The sequence below is a fragment of the Rhinatrema bivittatum genome, chromosome 15, assembly GCF_901001135.1.
Source record: "Rhinatrema bivittatum chromosome 15, aRhiBiv1.1, whole genome shotgun sequence".
NCBI classification, from domain to species: Eukaryota; Metazoa; Chordata; class Amphibia; order Gymnophiona; family Rhinatrematidae; genus Rhinatrema; species Rhinatrema bivittatum.
Window position 1 is genome coordinate 62,783,330 of NC_042629.1, and position 18,552 is coordinate 62,801,881.

Consider the following 18,552-nt stretch of genomic DNA (forward strand, 5'->3'; position numbering starts at 1 on the left):
AATACAACTCTTGAGGGCCACCCCCCACCTACACCCCATCAGCCCCTCCCGCAAGTCCGCAAAATCTGTTTTCCCCTCATCCCACCCCCGCTTCTCTCTTTCACACCCCACTAATAATAATTCTCTTTTACATTTTTTACACCAATGTAACAAAAAAAAAAAAAGGAGGCGGGCAGAGAGACAGACACAAAACTAACATGGTTTATGACACGAATGGGATGTTGGGGGCAATGAGGTGAAGGTGGTAAAAAGAAAGCATGTGATGTTCCACCATGACATGGCGTAAAGCAACCGCAGAGACCGAAAAATGTTTCTACAACTTTATTAATAGGATTGAATGGCATTGGATGGATAATCTGAGGCAGACCGACATGACAAAAAAAAAAAAGATGCAACTGAGAAGTGGAGAGAAACAAAGTCTTCTAAGAAAGTAAATTGAGTGCATGGCATGTCTTGGGTTTGCATGGAGACCGTTTTAACTTTGCTGCTTTCTCTTCAAAGCTTCCACCAGGTCATTTTTAAGAGCTTCTTGTTTTGATTTGTCTGCAAACGTCTGAACGGACCTGTGGGGGGGGGGGGGGGGGGGGGGGGGGGGAGAGGAAAGGTGGAAAAAAAAATGACAGCAATTAGAGAGAATGTATTTAAAGAAAAAGATTCTCCTCGGGCTGGAGAGACTGCAAAAGAAATTCAGAGCATCAAACACAGCACCTTGGCACAAAGGGGCGGGGGAGGGATATTAGCTGCCTCACTACTACACGGCAAAATATACCGGGCAAAAAAAAAAAAAAGAAAAATGTTTAAAGCAAAAACGTGTAAGCAGTGACATGACAGGGTGTGCACTGGAAGTAGACGTGAGGATGCATGTGTTATGACCTTGTACCCCCATTCCAAGAGAGAAAGATGCAATCCAGGCCATCCCCCGTGTCCCCCCGAGGGGTGTGTGCACGTAAGTCTTATCATCAACACCGACCGACCAACGTTTTACTCCAATTATAAAAAACCCATCTCTTTATCAGTTTAGCATCTCAAAGCGGAATGTGGCCATAGAACCAATTGTGGGCACCTGATAATATATAAGCAGCCAAAACTGCTTGCATTCTTGTGCTTTTAGGAACTGCAATAGGAAACAAAGGTGCTTCTGCATGACCTGGGCATGGGTCAGCAATCTTTCTGCTGTTTGAAAACCCAGGAAGAAGTGCTGTGAGCATTCTAGATGCAGGAAATGCATCACCCTGGCTGCTCAATGAGCGGCAGCACGAGTGTCAATTGCAGTCAGTGGGTATTCCCCCATTGTGATTCTGCATGGGCAATCCCATTCCATGTGTGTTTAGCACCGGGGAAGCTCGAGTAAGGACAGGATGATGGGTTTAAAGGCAATCTCAAGTTAAGTGACACTCACCATGTCAAAGTACTTGAGAGTTCAGGGGCCGGCCCAGTGGCAGTGCTGTGCATTTCCAAGTGGAAGGACCCTGGTTCAATTCCCAGCTAGGTTCAACTGCGGAGGCAACATCCACCACCTCTCAGGTAGAGGGAGTCATGATCATCAACAAGAGCGACACCTGGTGGCCAGATTTAGGGCTCTGGCAGTCAGCCTGGTTCAAGGCTCCCTGCCTCAGGACTGTTGCTGCAGTGATCAGACTGGAAACAGTGGGAGAAGCCCCAGAGAGTTGGGAATAAATCCAGCACTGGTTCTGACTGAGCTAGAAGGAAGGAAGAAGTACTGGGACAAAAGAAGCAAGCCTGAGAGTTCAGGACACATTCAATGGGCGATACATGTTAAAAGGCTCCCAGTTTTCTGCAGCATATTACAAACAAATTCTCTGGAGGCAGAGGAGCTTTCTTGAGATGTTAACGGGAACCCACAACGGACTCATTCTAGAAATACCGGCACTCAGGGGCACCATAAAAATAGCAAGATGCTTCAGAGGTACTTCCAAGAGTCTCTAGGTAAGAGCAGTACTATGATGTGCTGCTGCACAAAGGCCCTCTGGAGCTATTTACAGACTCATGGGATGCTGAGCAGACAGACACCCATAAGATACCGAAGCAGCCTCAAAGCACCAGGATAGTAATGACAACCAAAAGCCTACTTGCTTCCACGATTCCTAAGCAATCTTAAAAGTACAAATCCCTTCAGGACACTCACTGCTCTACCAAGACAGAACACCTTCAGCCCAAATATATGATTTCAGGACCCAGTGGATTACATAGATGCAGAAATCTGGCTCCTATTAACTACCAAGGCACTTGAATCAAGGAAGCTGTCTCGGATACTAATCACTGAGGCACCAGTGGCAACAGAAGGCCTTTCTGAAGCTAAAAACATTTCTATGACTTTAGCAAAATCCTTGGCATTTGAGACTAAAAAAAAATGAAGTGCCATGACATGAGATGCCAAAGGACTGAGGTAGACAAGATGTGCACAACTCTGGTCTGGTTTCCTTAGGTATCCAAGTTCAAAAGTATCTAAATATGTCAGAAAAATATTCCCTGTGAATACTGTTGTTTGCAGCCTCGGAGGAACAGGATAAGACTTTGTCATTGGTGGTTTGCCAAGAGTCAGCAACAAAGCACCATCGCCCCATGGATCCCTTCATTCACAAAAAGCACAACTGAGATGGTCACTTTCAAGGTACACATACATCCCAGAGACACCAGTCAGCTTTAAGACAAGGCATCACGGAATTAAAGCTACCCTATAACACCGAGACACCAAACCGTGAAAACATTCAGTGCCACAGACACCTGCAGATGTATCTTATAAGGAATCCACTCACGAACACGCCACCAGGCAAAAGCATATAGAAATTTCACAGCAGCGTAAAATCTAACTGAAATGACCCCGACGGCAAGCCAAACCACTTCCTTCTCAGGTGCTCGGTGGCTCCTCTGGCAGCTCCTCACTCAAACTGGCTTCCAAAAATTCTGTCAACAAAAAGGCAAACCCCCCCCCCCAAAAAAAAAACCCCCACCCCCAAAGAAAGACAAAAATAATTAACAGCAAGCTGCAATTTTGAAGACATATTAAAAAAAAAATAGAACAAAAGTCATTGCTCTTTTGTGAGACCATTAGTCTGTAGGGTACCCCAAGGATGATAACCTATCTTTTTAAATTTGTACCGTTCTACCCTAGCCTCTTTGATCCAGGGCTTTGACGCAGATTGTTGTCTCTTTTCTGCTTGTGGCCTAAACAAATACCAGAGATATCAAGCCTAAATGAATGTTTGACAGCTGTAGTGAAGTGGCCTGAGAAGTTCAACCTGAAGCTTCGCCCCCACCTCCAGATCAGGAGGCGAGGATACAGTCTTGCTGTACTCCCTTCAAATGCTAGGAATGATCCTGTGCCTGAAAGACTTGGTCTAAAGATCAAGGCTGCAGCTCCATTCATCACCTTCTATGCAGGATCATCATCGGAGGTACACAGCGCAATCTTTTCAACTGCGGAAGATTTAGTCAACTTCGGCCATTCATTAAAAAAAGATCTGGCCTAGATTACCCACTCCCTAGCCATGAGTCGGGTAGATTACAGTAACCATGTATCAGGTCTTCCTGCTCAGACCTGAAAACGCCTGCAGCTCCTTCATACTGAAGCAGCTAGACGTTTGTCGGGCACCGAGATTTACGTCAGTTTAGAAGGAGTTATACCAGTTATCTTTGGAACACAGGCTGAAGTTTAAGGTTCTTTCTATTGGTGTTCATGTGATTTTACATGGGTACTCCTATGCTTCTGGCAAGTACTTTAATGCGATGCAAACCTAAGATGGACTACTTTTACATAATAGTGGGCTTTGGTTGTGTTGCTCCATTGCGGTGGAACATTTTTACTTTGGAGGTCTGATGGGAAACTGTATACTGTTGCAAAAAACTCAACTGCTGGCTATGTACACAAGTGTTTGGTCATTAAGGAAGGCTTGGGATTAGAGGCTGAATTTTAATTGTGTTCTTGCTATGCACATTTTGTACTATGAGTTTGTACTTAATATTTTAAATTGTATACATGGTGTCAAAATTTTATGTTGCAACTCACCTTGAGGTGTGCAAGGAAAGGTAAGCCATCAAATTGAAATAAAATTCTTGCTGAAGCGCACAGCAATGTTCATGAGCAAATAACTGGAGATAAGGCAACACATACAGAAAAACCACTGAATCAGCACAAGTCAAACTTATGAGCAATAGCACTACTCAGGAATGCTCAGAGGCTAAGGCTGGCAACTAGCACTGAGGCTCACAAGTTTGAGCAAATTCAACCATTTCTTGGAAACGTGAGAGTCAAGCAGTCCACTGCATGAACAAATGGTATTTTGTTGCTGGTTAAAACTCAATCTCTAAAGCTTAAGGTCTCTGGGCAAACCAGCAGCAGGTCCATGCAAAATCCCTTTGGAGACTCAAGATTCCGCTTCTGTATAAAGTTCAAATTATACCTAGAAGATCACGCAAGCTTTCAGGCACATGCTGCGTAAAGTTCTGCTATAGAACCACTGCGTAAATATGGAGTAGTGATGGACTGGTCGACACAGTGCCTTTACCCATTGTCATCAGAAAGTTTTTACATATGTGCATGCATGCTCCTGGCACTGCAAGGCACACGTACAAACGAATGCTGTGGAGTAGGCAGAGCTATTTTGATTGCATCTTTACAAAAATGCCAATCTATGCACTAGTAAAAAATGAGACATTTTGGGTTTGTATTTGCTGAATGCCAAAGCAATAGTTCTTACACAAGACCCCCACAGTGCTACTTCTTCCCTGTTAGCTCAACATGTTTAAAGAGACATCTGTAACCAATTGAGTATCAGAGTGGTAGGTTAACAGCACTCTTCCATGCAATTTTAACCATATCTAATAACTCTGGAAAGACAGACACTCCCAACTTGAGTGTGCGTGGCTCTAACATACATCTTTAAGGAATGCAAACGGCCCTCAAGAGTCCTCCTCCTCACCTCCCAGCAGGCATGATGAGCTGTACGGTAGGAGGGGGGTACAAAAGTACAAATATAGATCAAAAGGTCAAGAGTTTCACATAAATGCTCTGTTTCAGTCTTCCGCATTAAGATGCACAGAGTAGGGATCAGCAGCTCTGCTCCCAGAATTACAACCAGTGCTTTGCTTTCATTATTCAATAGGGGACCACAAACCATCAAAGGTTAGTCAGGTGGAAATGTTATGTCACTGTACACAGAGCTATTCAACTGTCTTGCACTATACACCATTTGAAGGCAAGCAATCCTCCTTTCTGTAGGAACATGGGAAAGCAGCAGATGGCAGGAAGAAGATGCAACCAACAGAAGCGCCTCTCCCTTGCTAGCCTCACACTGGGGTAGCCACATCTGAGCCAAAGGAAAACCAAACTATAGCCGGCAAGATTCCGCAAGGAGTCAAAACTTCAATAAAATATGCTCGATGCATCACGTAGGAACAGATTTGGGCAATTCTCTGCTCTAGACTAAAAGTACCCATGGGCGCACACAAAACACAAGTGTCAGCCACCCAATCATCTAATACACACATGCATGTAACCACCTCTTCCCCCGCCCCTTCTCAGTGTAAAATGGTTCAGACTCCCCCCTTTCCCCTGTGCTCAAGGTGCTTGCAGAAATCGGTGAACATTAGAAGTTAGTTCTGGTTTAAACACAACGGTAAAACAAAAGGCAAAATCCAATGGTTTCATGCAGCAGTCAGGCAGCCCCTCCCGTCTGGGTGAGTTCTGGTTTAGTGCAGGGTCTCACACCTCTCAGGCAGTGGGTACCTTGGCTGGATTAATTATCAGGTTGAATGTAGATCTGCCGCTGAGTCAGGACTTGAGAAAGTTCCCTCTGCAGCTGCTTATACTTTTGGTTGTCGGGGATAGCATCAATTGATCTACAGAGAGTAGTTTAGAAGTGAGAGAAGCACAGAAGAGAGAAGAACAAAACGAGCCCAGAAAGATGGATCTCTGGTGTCCCAAATATTCTCTGAGAAGGGAGCTGGACTTAAGAAACCTCTTCAGTAAGGGCACTGGAAATCTGGAAAACTGCAAAGAAAACACCGGCATACCTCCAAAAAGTGAGAGGAAAAATGAACAAAGTTTAGACAAATGAGGCAAAGAAGAGAGGCAAGCAGTGAATCCCCCCAAACAGTTGGAAGATGTGCTGGGAAGGATCCTGTAGTAAGTGGACTTGCTGAGGGAAAGAAGTAATTACACAGGGATTAAAAGTTTGCTTTCTGCCTCCATTTTCCTTGCAATTTAGCAGCACCCGTTCTCACCGCAATGGCATCTGAAAGCAGAATCCAGGGAGCACGGTGGGTGTTCACTCCATGGTGTTAGTAGAAGCACCAATTGTTCAACCCTGCATCGCTTGGCCCTAGCTCTGAGTATCAAGAGGATTAAACCAGTGGCCAAGATCCTGTGATATCAGTCACTGCTATGTACTGGAGCCCAATCCAGGTCTTATCAATAACTGACAGAATCAGTTCTCACACAGGAGAAATGTATCATTGCCTCATAAGTGGTGGCAATGCTCACAACTGGGAGGAAAACATTCTGAAAAAAAAGCATACGTTCAGTTTAGGAATCAATTTATATTTGCTGTAAACTTCCATGTCAAAGAAGCATGCTGGCTGAAGGATTAATATTCCCCCCCCCTCCCTTCTCCTGTTACAGCCCATATCCGAGGTGCAATGGGGCTCCACATAAAGCTCTGCCAGTTGTGCTATTACACCTGCCTTAACCTATAATCCGCCTTGTTCATGGAATGGAGAAATTACAGTTGACAGATGGACACAGGACCAATGGGTTATTCACCCCTGCCAGCAGATGGAAACAGTCAGGTTTCAAAGCTGACATCACCCTAGATACACCGCTGCAGTGACCTCACTCCTTCAGTATTCTCTTCAAAACCCACTCTGGACATACTATTGAAAAAACGATTAAACACAGATAACCAAACAAATACTGAACCCCAATAAGACTATAGATGCCCTGATCTAGGGAACGGATGATGGCTTACTCAATCTCTTGGAATCAATATCCACTCCAAGGGTGAATCCTTAGCACCATTGTTGGGCAGCAATGGGCAGGATGCAGAGTCCATTTGTCTACACTTAAGGAAAACAAAATTATCAGGCAATAGAATCTGGAGAAGGTGTGCAAGGAGGATTACGTCGCCATGACCACCTCCTTAATCCAGAGAGCTATGGTAGCCGGCGAAGCTGGTTTGCCCTGCTTCCTTCCACCGTGAAGGACAAACAGGCAGTCTGTCTTTCGGACCGGTTCTGAAACTTCCAGATACTGCACCAAAAGCCTACTGACATTCAAATGGCGGAGGAGGCGGCATTCTTCTGCTTTCTTGTGCTTATCTAGGGATGGCAATGAAATGGATTGATTCAAATGAAACTCAGAGACTACCTTGGGCAAGAAGGATGGAACGGAAAGAAGCTGTAACGTTCCTGGAATCATCCGGAGGAACGGTTCCCAATATGACAGTGCCTGTAGTTCAGAGATGGGAAGTGCTGAGCATATACCCGCCAGGAACACAGTTTTCAGGGTTAATAAACGCAAGGAAAGACTGTACAGTGGCCAAAAAGAGGCCCCTGCCAAAGACTCCAATACTAGATTAAGATTCCACAAGGGAACTGACCACCGTAGAGGTGGCTGGAGGTGCTTCACACCCCTTTCAGAAAACAGGTCATGTCCGGATGAGATGACAAGCAGGTTCCGTTCACCTCACCTGAAAAAAGGAGAGAGCCGCTACCTGGAACTTCAAGGAGTTCAGGGTCAAACCTTTATTCAAGCCATCCTGCAAAAATTCCAGAATTAGTGGGATTTTGACCGTCCGAGGGGAAAGACCGCGTTCCTCGCACCAAGCCTCAAATACTCTCCAGACCCGCCCATACGCTAGGGACATAGAGAACTTCCGCATGCGGAGTAAGATGGCAATTACTGCCACCGAATATCCTCACTTCATCAGGCAAGCCCTCTCAAGGGCCAGACCATAAGACAGAATAAAGTCAGATCCTCGTGAAGAACTGGTCTCTGCTGTAGCAGGTCCCTGTGCGGCGAGAGGCACAGGGGAGTCTCCACTAGGAGTCTCCGCATGTCTGCATACCACAGATGCCTGGGCAATCTGGAGCTACTAGTAGGACTAATCCCCTGTGGTGCTCGATTCTGCAAATGACTCTGCCCAGAAGAGGTCACAGAAAGAAGGCGGATAAGCAGCTCCTCTTCTGGCCAGGTCTGAACAAGGGGGTTGATTCCCAGGGTCAACTGATCTCTTCTGCGACTGAAGAATAGGGGAACCTTTGCATTGTGAGATGTGGCCATCAGGTCGATGAACAGGAAGCCCCAGCAATCTACTACCAGCTAAAAGGCTTTGGCCAACAATGCCACTCTCCTGGATCCAGAATCTCCCTGCTTAGAAAGTCTGCTCTGACGTTGGCTTTTCCTTTATGTGGGAGGCTGAGATCATCTGTAGATGTATTTCTGCCCTTTCCATAAGGAGATCTATCTCCTGTGACACTTGCTGGCTTTTGGTTCCATCCTAACGGTTGATGTAGGCTACAGTTGTTGCGTTGTCAGGCATTACGTGGACTGCTTGACCCTGGAGTATGTGGCTGAATTGTAGACATGCCAATCTGACTGCCCAGGCTTCCAGGCAGCTGATGTTCTAGAGGGCCTCTTCCTTGCTCCAATGCCCCTGGGTCGTCAGTTCCTGACAGTGAGCTCCCCAGCTCCGGAGGCTCGCATCTCTCGTGAGGACCAGCCAGTTCGGAGGGGACAGGGGTACACCCCTGCCAAGATGAGCTTCCTGCAGCCACCACTGGAGCAGAGAACATATTTCCATCAGTAAGTGGAGGTGAATCAAATAGTCTTGAGACAGTGGGTTCCAACGTGACAGCAGGGAGAACTGAAGTGGTCACATGTGTGTCTCGCCCACAGCTCTACTTCCAGGGTTGCCGCCATCAAACCTAGGACTTGAAGATAGCTCCACACCATCTGTGCGCCAACCAAGCCTAAAGCGGCCAGGTGACCGCTCAACCCGCTCGGAAGCCCACTTCCCCTTACCCCAACGGGATCGGGAATGATGTCGGTATGGCGCACCAAGCAAGGAGACCGGAGGAAGTCTTACTGAAACCCCTCCATCGTCTCTGAAGTGGGAGGAAGTCCTTTTCTCTTTACCTTACCTGGGATCAGCGCTTACCAGCTGAGTACAGAGATAGTCTCCGGCGGCGGGGGAAGAGGGCTTTGGCCATCACCGCCGCGCTAGGCTTCCTGCACCCGCTGCCTTTCAGCTGCGTCCACGCCGGGAAGAGGCTACCAGACCAAGGCACACCTCTGAGGGATCTCTGGAATCACCTCAGGAATTCTCAACTGGGGGAGGGACCTTTAGGTATCACTGCAGGAGGGCATGGCTCAATCTTTTCTCCAATTTAAAAGTAGAATTTCTTCTTCCAAAAGGTACAGCGATCCCCATAGGGAAAGCATGTCCGCATCTGCTGGAGACTGAGAGATACTGAAGGGCTGAGGTCCCTGCAGGGGTGTATCTAGGGTGACGTTGGCCTTGAAACCTGACCTTGTCTCCATCTGCTGACAGGGGAGCATAACCCATTGGTCCCGAGTCAATCCGGCTACACGCTAGGAAATCACAGGCTCTGCTTCTGCTTGCCATGTTGTCACTCGCAGGTTAAGTACAAAGCACAAATTACTTTAGCGTTATCCTCTAAACTATCAAACCCAGAATATGTCTCAATCTAAGAATACATTTGCCCATGAAAGAAGAGAAGATTGACAAGCTGAGCTAAATGCTTTCAGCAAGATTTCTGAACAATGGCTGTTTTCTGAGTGCACCTCTCTATCAAAGGCAGGTAGACTATATTTAGCTATAACACACGGACGATATGAATAAGAAACTGGAAAGGCTCCATCAGAAACAATTCCTGACAAAAGAAAGCAAGGAGTGGAAAAGGGATGTAAACTATAGATCAACTGAGCATGACGTGTTTACAGAGGAAGGGTGTGGACACTGTGTACCTCACCAGGTGCCGAGGTGGAGGTTGAGGGGCATCTGAGAATACACACACTGCAGGCCTTACTATAATAAGGGCAGGGAGACACTGCAGGCTTTGCTATATTCAGAGGGAGGACAGGCACAGCAGACTATTGTAGGGAAATGGAAAACTGCAGATCTTTAATTGGAGAGACAACAAGGCAGATCAACCTTTAGGAAAAGTACACAGATACTGCAGATCCTACCATAGGAAGTGGGGGAAGGGAATAGAGTTGGTAGACCTTACTGTAGGAAAGAGAGATAGTTTCTGTAGACCATACTATAGAGGACAGGAGTATGGATAATACGGGCTTATTGTGGGGAATGGGTTGAATGCATGGTAGCGAGTAACTGATACTCCAGAATCCACTGTAGGCAAGAGGAAAGATGATACTGACCTTTACTGTAAGGAATGGATAATGCACACACGATTGCAGGTCAAGGAAAATGGGTAATAGCGATAAATTGGGAGGTGCAAGAATAAAGACAGGACTTCTATAAAATGGTTGTGAGGAAAGGGTGGCCGAGGATTCAGACAGCCAGGCACATTACCTCAGTCCATTAACAATGTCCTTGGTTTTCCCAAAGTAGATCTCATTGAGTGTGCTTCGGATCTTATTCTCCATGTCCTGGGACAGAAGGAAAGGGAATGAGTAAGTTTCTGTGCTGCTGGGTCTCTGCTGCAGAGTTAATCCCACAGCACGGAGGAAGAAACCTTTCGGTCATCGAACTTACCACAGGGGGGTCCTTGTAATTTCATCTATAATGGATTCAAACAAACCAAGCCCTCCATCCCTATTTATATGTCGCCAGAGACAGACATCACTGAGACACTGTGCCCTTTCCCAGCATCTATACTGTAATCTGAGCTTCTACAATGTGTGAGTTGTCTACAGGCGACACTGGCCACATCAATGGCTGCTGCCACCATGGAATAACCATCATAACCTGTGCGATTCTTAATTATGTGCCTGATCATGTCCCCTGAATCTGAAAATCTTGCTAGCAACAATAGGTACTGGGAAGACGTACACGTTAATGCCCTCCACCCCACTGCAGCTAGGTTATTACAAGCTGTGGATCAAATACTATTAATGGTCTCCAATGGGGCCAGATACGCTTTCTTGGGATCCCAATTTTATTTTTTTTAAAACTTTCGTTTCTTTCATATTGTTAAAAATTACTAGTCATCCAACTTATATCTAGCAAACTCTCTCTTGCTACGTCTTGTGTGTTAATACTTAACTAACCTATCCCAGCACGTCTTATGTGAAAGACTTGAGAACATATACCTTTCATGTAACCACAGAGCATTCAAGAATGTGCAACATTTATACATTCCAGTAAGCAGCTGTAGAAGCCAGCATATCAGTTTAAAATACTTTTGCCTAAACAATGGCTGGACAAGTAATCAGGGAGATAAACTATTTACAAGAATGAATCACACAGCAAGCTGTCCTGTGGCAGAAGACTCATCTTGCAGTAATCAGGGAGAGGTGTGCTCTGTGGGGGGGGAGAGAGAAGTAGTCCAACCATAGCTGCTGCTGCTTTATTCAGAGCTTGACAGTCTCTGCTGCACATGCTCAGTCAGATACAGGAAGTAACTGGACTCTGCACATCTTAAAGCAGCAGCACTGGTTGGATTGATGAAAATAACCCCCCCCCCCCCCCCAGGTTTCCTCTTTTGATCTTACTCCTAGGTCTTCTTTTTCAGCATAAGACATTTTAAGTCTCATATTTGTACAGCCATGCTCTATTTTTACAGTTCTCTTTTGCAGAGTTTGTTTTCCATGAAGATCTAAAGCACAGTAGAGTGCCGCACTGCTCTGGCTCGCGATGACCAAGGCAAAAGTAGCTTTCAAAATAAAGGTTACACACACCAACATCCTCCAAGAAGAGTCAGAAAGAAAAATGAGGGATCTGATGGAGTTTGAGCAGCTGATTTATTTAAAATAATGGTTTAGTTCATCTCCTCTCTTATTCCAAACTTGTTTACAGTTGTCGAGAGGAGCACCATGTGCTAGGTGTCCGGGAAGGACGGAGTCACGATGATCCCGCTGCACTTACCTCTACCAGTCGTCCAATATTGGCTATATGTGGGGAAGAATCACTCACAGTCTCATCCTTCTCCATCTGAGGAAGAAGAAAAGGAGAGAATATTTTCAGGAGGCTACGCAGTGACAGAGAAGTGAATCACAGTCCATCCTGTCCATTACAAACAACACTATAAACAGGGTCAATACAGTGACTGAACTATAGTGCCTCCGATTCAAAGAATGAAGGCCCCGGTTCAGAGAAAAACTTGCCAGGGACAGAGCCTCAAGCTCACAAGAAAGTGGCTTTGGACATGGGAGAGTCAAGAGACATTCCTCTGCCGAGGGAGAAGAGGAATCCCAAACCACTCTCCCGATGTCTACTCCCCTCAGGGTCAGACCAGAAACGCAATCCTAGGTCAGTCCTCTGGCTGTGGAACACAACCTGTTGTGGGAAGGATGAGTTCTCGCCCCCCTCCCCACCCCCCTGGAACTGCATGGTCCTTGATCTCGCCAGTGTCTGAATCCACTGATACCGATCGATCGATGAAACATGGAATTCCAGCCCAAGTAGAACTCGGGCGAGTCCTCAGGTTCAGCAGCCTACATAAGTCACAAACGGACTGCAGAAGTCAGTCCGGTCAGCACCGGAGAAAAACCAGACAGACCAAGGAGAAGAGAGATACAAAACTGCAAAACAGTTTTTTTTTCTTACTTGAAAAAAACCCAAAACAGATTCTTCCAGGCTGCACAGGGAAGCTCCCCATGCAGCCAGCAAACACTTGGAAAGAAGAAATAAAACTACAGGAATAGGAAAGAAAACAGCTGCAGCTCTAGAAAACGTCACTTACAAGAACTGTGAGAAGAGAGCAAAGCTGAATTCTTTGAGTACATGGCTTCCGCAACCATATGGCTCAGTGGGAGGGGGGAAAAAAAAACAAAAAAAAGACTGAGGGATTCTGCTAGGGGGCAGGGTGAAGAATACAGCTGCACATGCTCAGTAGGGCATGTTTGAGAGTTCTAGAATCTTTGAGATCAAAGTTCCATGCCGGGCTCCATCTGATGATGTCACTACCATCCTGCTTGTCCTAGGAGAAAAGCAAATACAGAACTGGAGTTGGGGTTTCATCCCCCTCACTCACACATTTAGCACTGAATCTCATAAAAACATGGGGTTTTTTTTGTTTTTGCTTTTAAGTTGTCCCGATGCCATCTTCATAAGGTGCATTCATTTTGGCAGACCTCATCCAGCATTTGGCCCATGGGAAGGGAGGAGAACCCTGGCAGACACCTAAATCATCAAGAGTCAGATGATCCAGAAAGAATTTAAGTACATGCTATTATTACATGTCCCTAAAAGCCTGAAGTGGCCAGGAATGTAACTCTAGTCTGTATATGCACATAGGCAGACATTCTCTATGGCCAGCAGAATAGGGGGTACACATCACAGTTATGCTGCCCTCTGCAAAAAGGCTCACTCCATACCCTTACACCAAGGCCCTAACAATGGAACACTTGCTGCAGAAAGGAAGCCAGGATTAACGTGTCTAGAAAGTGAAATTCCAGACCCAGACAGACAGTGTCAGTAAGCAGACTCCTTTTTCTATGAACTCCATCACAGAGGCAAGGTTTATGCACAGTTCTTGCACCGCCCACCTCCCATCACACGGAGCTCAACCATCTACTTAGCACGTGACATTCCTCTGCACCCCTCCCAGAAGAGAGCCGCTGTTCCATTCCCACCCACGGCACCTGCCACATTTTTGATCCATGCCACATGCAGTATTGCTCTATATGCTCTACTTGGCCCTTCCCACTTGCAAATCTTCAGGGGTCATTTACTAACCATTTTTCCCATAGACACGTAATGGAGAAAACCTTCAGTAAACAGGCCCCTTGGTTTGTGCTGAGGGTAGAAAACCTATCTGTCCATTCCTTCCCCCTTGTAGTATTCTCTCTGACCCTTCCTGCTCCACAGCAAGCATCTACTTGAATCTACCCACCCATGATGCAAAGTCTGTCCAACCCTTCCTGCCCACAACAGAGAAAAGTTAGGTAATACATCTACCATAAAACACAGTCATGACAGTGGAAGATTTTTTTTTTTTTTTTTTTTTAATGTTAACCTTACTCTCTAAAACCATAGGAAGTCTTCCTTTTCTCTCCATCACTAGAATTACACTTGTATTGCACATTCTGACCTAAGAAACTGAAGCTTTTTATATCATGTCATGAAAACACCTCAACTTCTAGTCTCCGAGGAGCTGAGACTGCAAACTCTTGGCGGACTAAGCGAGCCCCACCAGAAGCATGGAAGGCTGCCCTTATTTACAGAGGCCTGCCAACGGCGGATGTTAAGTCTTTTGAGAAGCTTCATCCGTCCTGGCCTGCATAACTTCAACTCTGGTTGCCTTGAACGTGGTCCAAACCTGGTTCCACAAGGCTTAATGTCAGATCACATCTTTGTTTATATAACTAAAAAAAAACAGAGTCCTCCCAATGACACTTTATGCATTTTGAGAAAAAAAAATGAAACGCAGCAGGTTCTATACTTCTCAATACTGCTAGCATGGCTAAATGGTACTGAGAAAGAGAGACTATCAGAGTCAAAAAGCCATCCAAATGGAAAGCAAGTCCTAATGAGGAAAACAGGAAACAGCATAAGCCCTGGCAAATTAGATCTATCATGTTAATATGGCAGGCTAACAAAAGTTGAGGAGAAACTTACCAAAGAGGCAAAAATTAATACATATTTTTTCAAGTAAATGAAATATAAAAAAAGTCTGCAAGGGAGTCTGTTGGATTATTAGACAACCAGGGGATAAGAGGAGCACTTGCAGAACAATGATTCTTTACTTTGGTCTTCACTGAAGAGGCTGGTGGTTAGATTGAAAGTGAGGACTTAGAAGAACTGATGCAAAGTATTGTGAATCTGGAACGGGTGCTAGAGCAAACGGACAAACTAAAGTGGAACCACATGATGTTCACTCGAGCCTTCTGAAGGAATTCTAATATGAAACTGCACATCAGAAACTCACAATCTGTTAAACTACCATTAAAAGTTGTCACTGTACCTGAGGACTGAAGGGTAGCCAATGTCAATTTTTAAAAAGGAATCCAGGGGCGATCCTGAAAATTACAGATCAGTGAACTGACTTTGGTGCAGGGCAAAATGGTGGAACTAATAGTTTAAGAACAGAATTACTGGGCATATGGATAAACATGACTTAATGGAGAGAAGACAGCATGGATTTAACTTAAGTGTAAGCAACTCAATCCGATTCAAGACATACCTAGCCAGTCAGGAAACAGTGTATGCTAATCTCTCATATGCATATTCACTGTGGATATGCTGAAAAACTGACTAGCTAGGGATGTCCCAAGGACTGGGTTGAGAACCACCGAACTATTCTATTAGAAATCTTGGAAGGTGTAAATAAGTATGTGGATAAAGGCAAGCTGCTCAATATAGCTTTATCTGGATTTTCAAAAAGCCCCTCTTAGTAGCATAGTAGATGGTGGTAGATAAAGATCAGCCAACCCATCCAGTCTGTCCAGTTATACCTGTTCATACTGAAATATGTCCCAGCTGCCAGAAAGCAAGCATGGCCATGTGCAAGATATTTCTCCTTATCCGAGACAGTTGTCTTCTACCATAGCAGATCCCCTCTTAATTCACACCCAGCACCTGTCCTTTCGTGTGCCTATTAAAGCTTTGTACTAATCTAACCAGCTACCAACAGCAGCATTACAGCTGCCTGAGCATCCGGCCTTATAAGTTCGCTGCATGAGTGCCAGACCTGGGATATGTGAGCCTGCACGTTTTCGCTAGGACTTCTATTCATTCTGGCAACCCCAAAACTAGTGGAATCATGCAAGGACACTTTAGACACTTCAACACGAGCCTTTAGGTCATGCTTCTGCACTCTTCCATGTTTTGCAACTAAGAATCCTGTGTGATTATCCCATACTGGTTTACTGGTAGAAAGGCATGTCCCAAACTGAAATGACATTACCTTATGTTGCGTACTCTTAAAGCCCATTATTGTTTTAGCTGCTACCATCTGCTCCAGGATGCAGTTCCTTGCATCCACCACTTTTTTCCATGGAAATATTTCTTGGGGGTTGCTCTCGAGACTACTCCCTCAGTCTCCAATATCATGACCTCTTATTCTAGAGCCTCCCTTCCGCTGAAAAAGGACTACTTCCTTTTCTATTTCCAGAGAAAAGAAGTTGCTCCACCCAGGTTGACTATACATCTTTCTGCAGCTCTCCATGAGCATGCATGTCTATTGCCTTCTTAGGACTTCCATCTCCCTGCCTGCCTTCTGCCCCTAATAAAGCTGAAGACACTGCTGAACCTCTCTCCTGTGGCAAACATTTCCATTCCTACCTACATGTTCTCAAATAATTCAAAAATTCTCCTCGCTCTCAGCCTGCAATACCGTTATATTTGAGCAGGAGTTTTTCTAGCTTGCTTTTCTCTGCCAGAGCTGATAAACTATTCTCCCCTGCATTAGATGAGACGCTACACCAGCCTGCAGCTTCTTCCCCCCCTCCCCATTTCAGCCAGGACTGCAAAATAAGTACAATGAGGGGGGATCAAGCTATTTTTCAACAGTGCATGCAAACAAACAATTCTGTTAGTAGACGCTAAAACGTCACAATCGTTCACTCTTTCCTTTTCAGCACCTGATTTCCAGTTCATAAGGACAGTTCCAGATAAAATATTCAGTTCTGTTTGCACTTTATATACTGTGTATCTCCTCCAGGAGATGACTGCAAGAGAATTGGTTATGAATTGTCCCAGGCAGCTGATCCCATTCTTGACCCAGCAACACAAGATGCTGACAAGTAAATAACCTCTCTATGTATAGTGCTATCTTCCTATTTCATACTCATTTTGGCACTTTAGTCTGGATATGGTAGGGTAGGAGTGGCCAACTCCAGTCCCCAAAAGCCACAGTCAGGTTTGGTTTTCAGGATCATTAGGGATATCCTGAAAACCAGGCCCGTTTGGATTTCTTGAGAACTGGAGTTGACCACCCCTGTGGTAGAGGATCTCATCCCAACAGTGTACCCAGAAAGAAAAGCAAGCTCTCTGCTTGAAGCTTTCCTCCTAGCTCCTCCACCATGTACTGTTTTTGTCCCATCAGCGGACACGGACTGCCTAAAATGTCTCTCTGCCAGGATACCTGGAGCTCCTGCAAATCCCACACATCTCTGCTAGGATTGGGGGAGATCATGCAGTACCCGAGAGTAAGCGCAAACTGAAATCTGGCTCGTTTATGCAAAGCAAGTGCATCATTCCCCTAGCTGCATTTGCTTTCATACTTATGTTGGACGCCAGCCTCCAGTTTAATGTATCTTGTATGAATATGATCTACTGTTAAAATTATGACAGAAGCTCAAATTACCTCAGAGCTCAGAGGGGAATGTGAATATAAATTGAGTGGCTGAGACCCAGGAGCATGGACAGTCACTCTCAGAAGGCTATTGTTTTACTTGGCAGGCGGCAGCAGCACCAGGCCATGGGCAGAGTCAACCTCTGGCACTCATGCACTACACAGCTGGAATTGGGATCATTAGGAAAAGCTTGTGATTAAATATTTGTCCTGGTCACTATAAACCAAGCATAACTAAAGTAGCATAAGACAAATGCCATGAAGAAATGAGCAGAACTGTGTCCAGATGTGAATGGTATTATTGGTTATACGAAGCTGTATTTCCACATGTGTAGAATATTAATGACTAAAGAGAAAACTGATGAGATGACTTGATATACATTGGCTTGCAAAAGTATTAGACCCCCTAAAAAGCCAGCAGATGTGTGGATTACAAATGACACTTATACAGATTGTTCCAGGCAGTGTGTTTATTGCAAACCAGTATGCTCTTAAAAGTAAATTTTCAAAGTCGCAATTCATTATTTCTCTGCATTTTTGTAAAATAAAAAACTGAAAAATGCTTCTTGCATAAGTATTCAACCGCCTCAGACTAGTACTTGGCAGAACCACCTTTTGCTGCAATAACAGCTTTAAAGTCTGTTGGGGTAAGTTTCTACCAGCTTTGCACACTGTTTGGGAATGATTTTTGCCCATTCTTCCTGGCAGATGTGCTCCAAGTTGATCGGGTTGGTTGGATGATGCTTATGGACTGCCAGATTCTCGACTGGATTGAGATCTGGATCTTGACGGGGCCCATTGCAGAACATTCACCTTTTTATTGTTCAACCACTCCTGTTGCTTTGGTGCTTGGGATCACTGTCTCCCAAGTTTTACTTTTTTAGCAGACTGAAGCAGGTTGTCTTGCAGTATCTGCCTATTTGTTGCACCATCCATCCATCTTGCAGTTTTTAACAAGATGCCAGTCCCCGCTAAGGATAAGCATCTCCACAACATGATGCTACCATTCCCATACTTTACTGTTGGGATGGAGTTTGCTGAGGAATGGGCGGTGTTAGGTTTGCACCACAGTGTTTTGAATTTTGGCCAAAA

General features: G+C 45.2%; 1 protein-coding gene across 4 annotated transcripts in view; it reads right to left on the reverse strand.

Moving 5' to 3' along the window:
* Positions 1-306: 306 nt before the first annotated feature.
* CAPZB (capping actin protein of muscle Z-line subunit beta) overlaps positions 307-18,552 on the reverse strand; it is a 79,041-nt gene continuing 60,795 nt past the window's right edge. For 3 of the 4 annotated variants that reach the window (XM_029579192.1, XM_029579196.1, XM_029579195.1), the window contains exons 7-10: positions 12,090-12,155; positions 10,575-10,651; positions 5,747-5,859; positions 307-563 (exon numbers count right to left, since the gene is read on the reverse strand). In XM_029579192.1, the coding sequence (XP_029435052.1) occupies positions 5,757-5,859; positions 10,575-10,651; positions 12,090-12,155 (246 nt within the window). In that variant the 3' untranslated portion in view covers positions 307-563; positions 5,747-5,756. The remainder of the gene's footprint in view (positions 564-5,746; positions 5,860-10,574; positions 10,652-12,089; positions 12,156-18,552) is intronic. The other variant, XM_029579194.1, reaches the window with a different exon arrangement.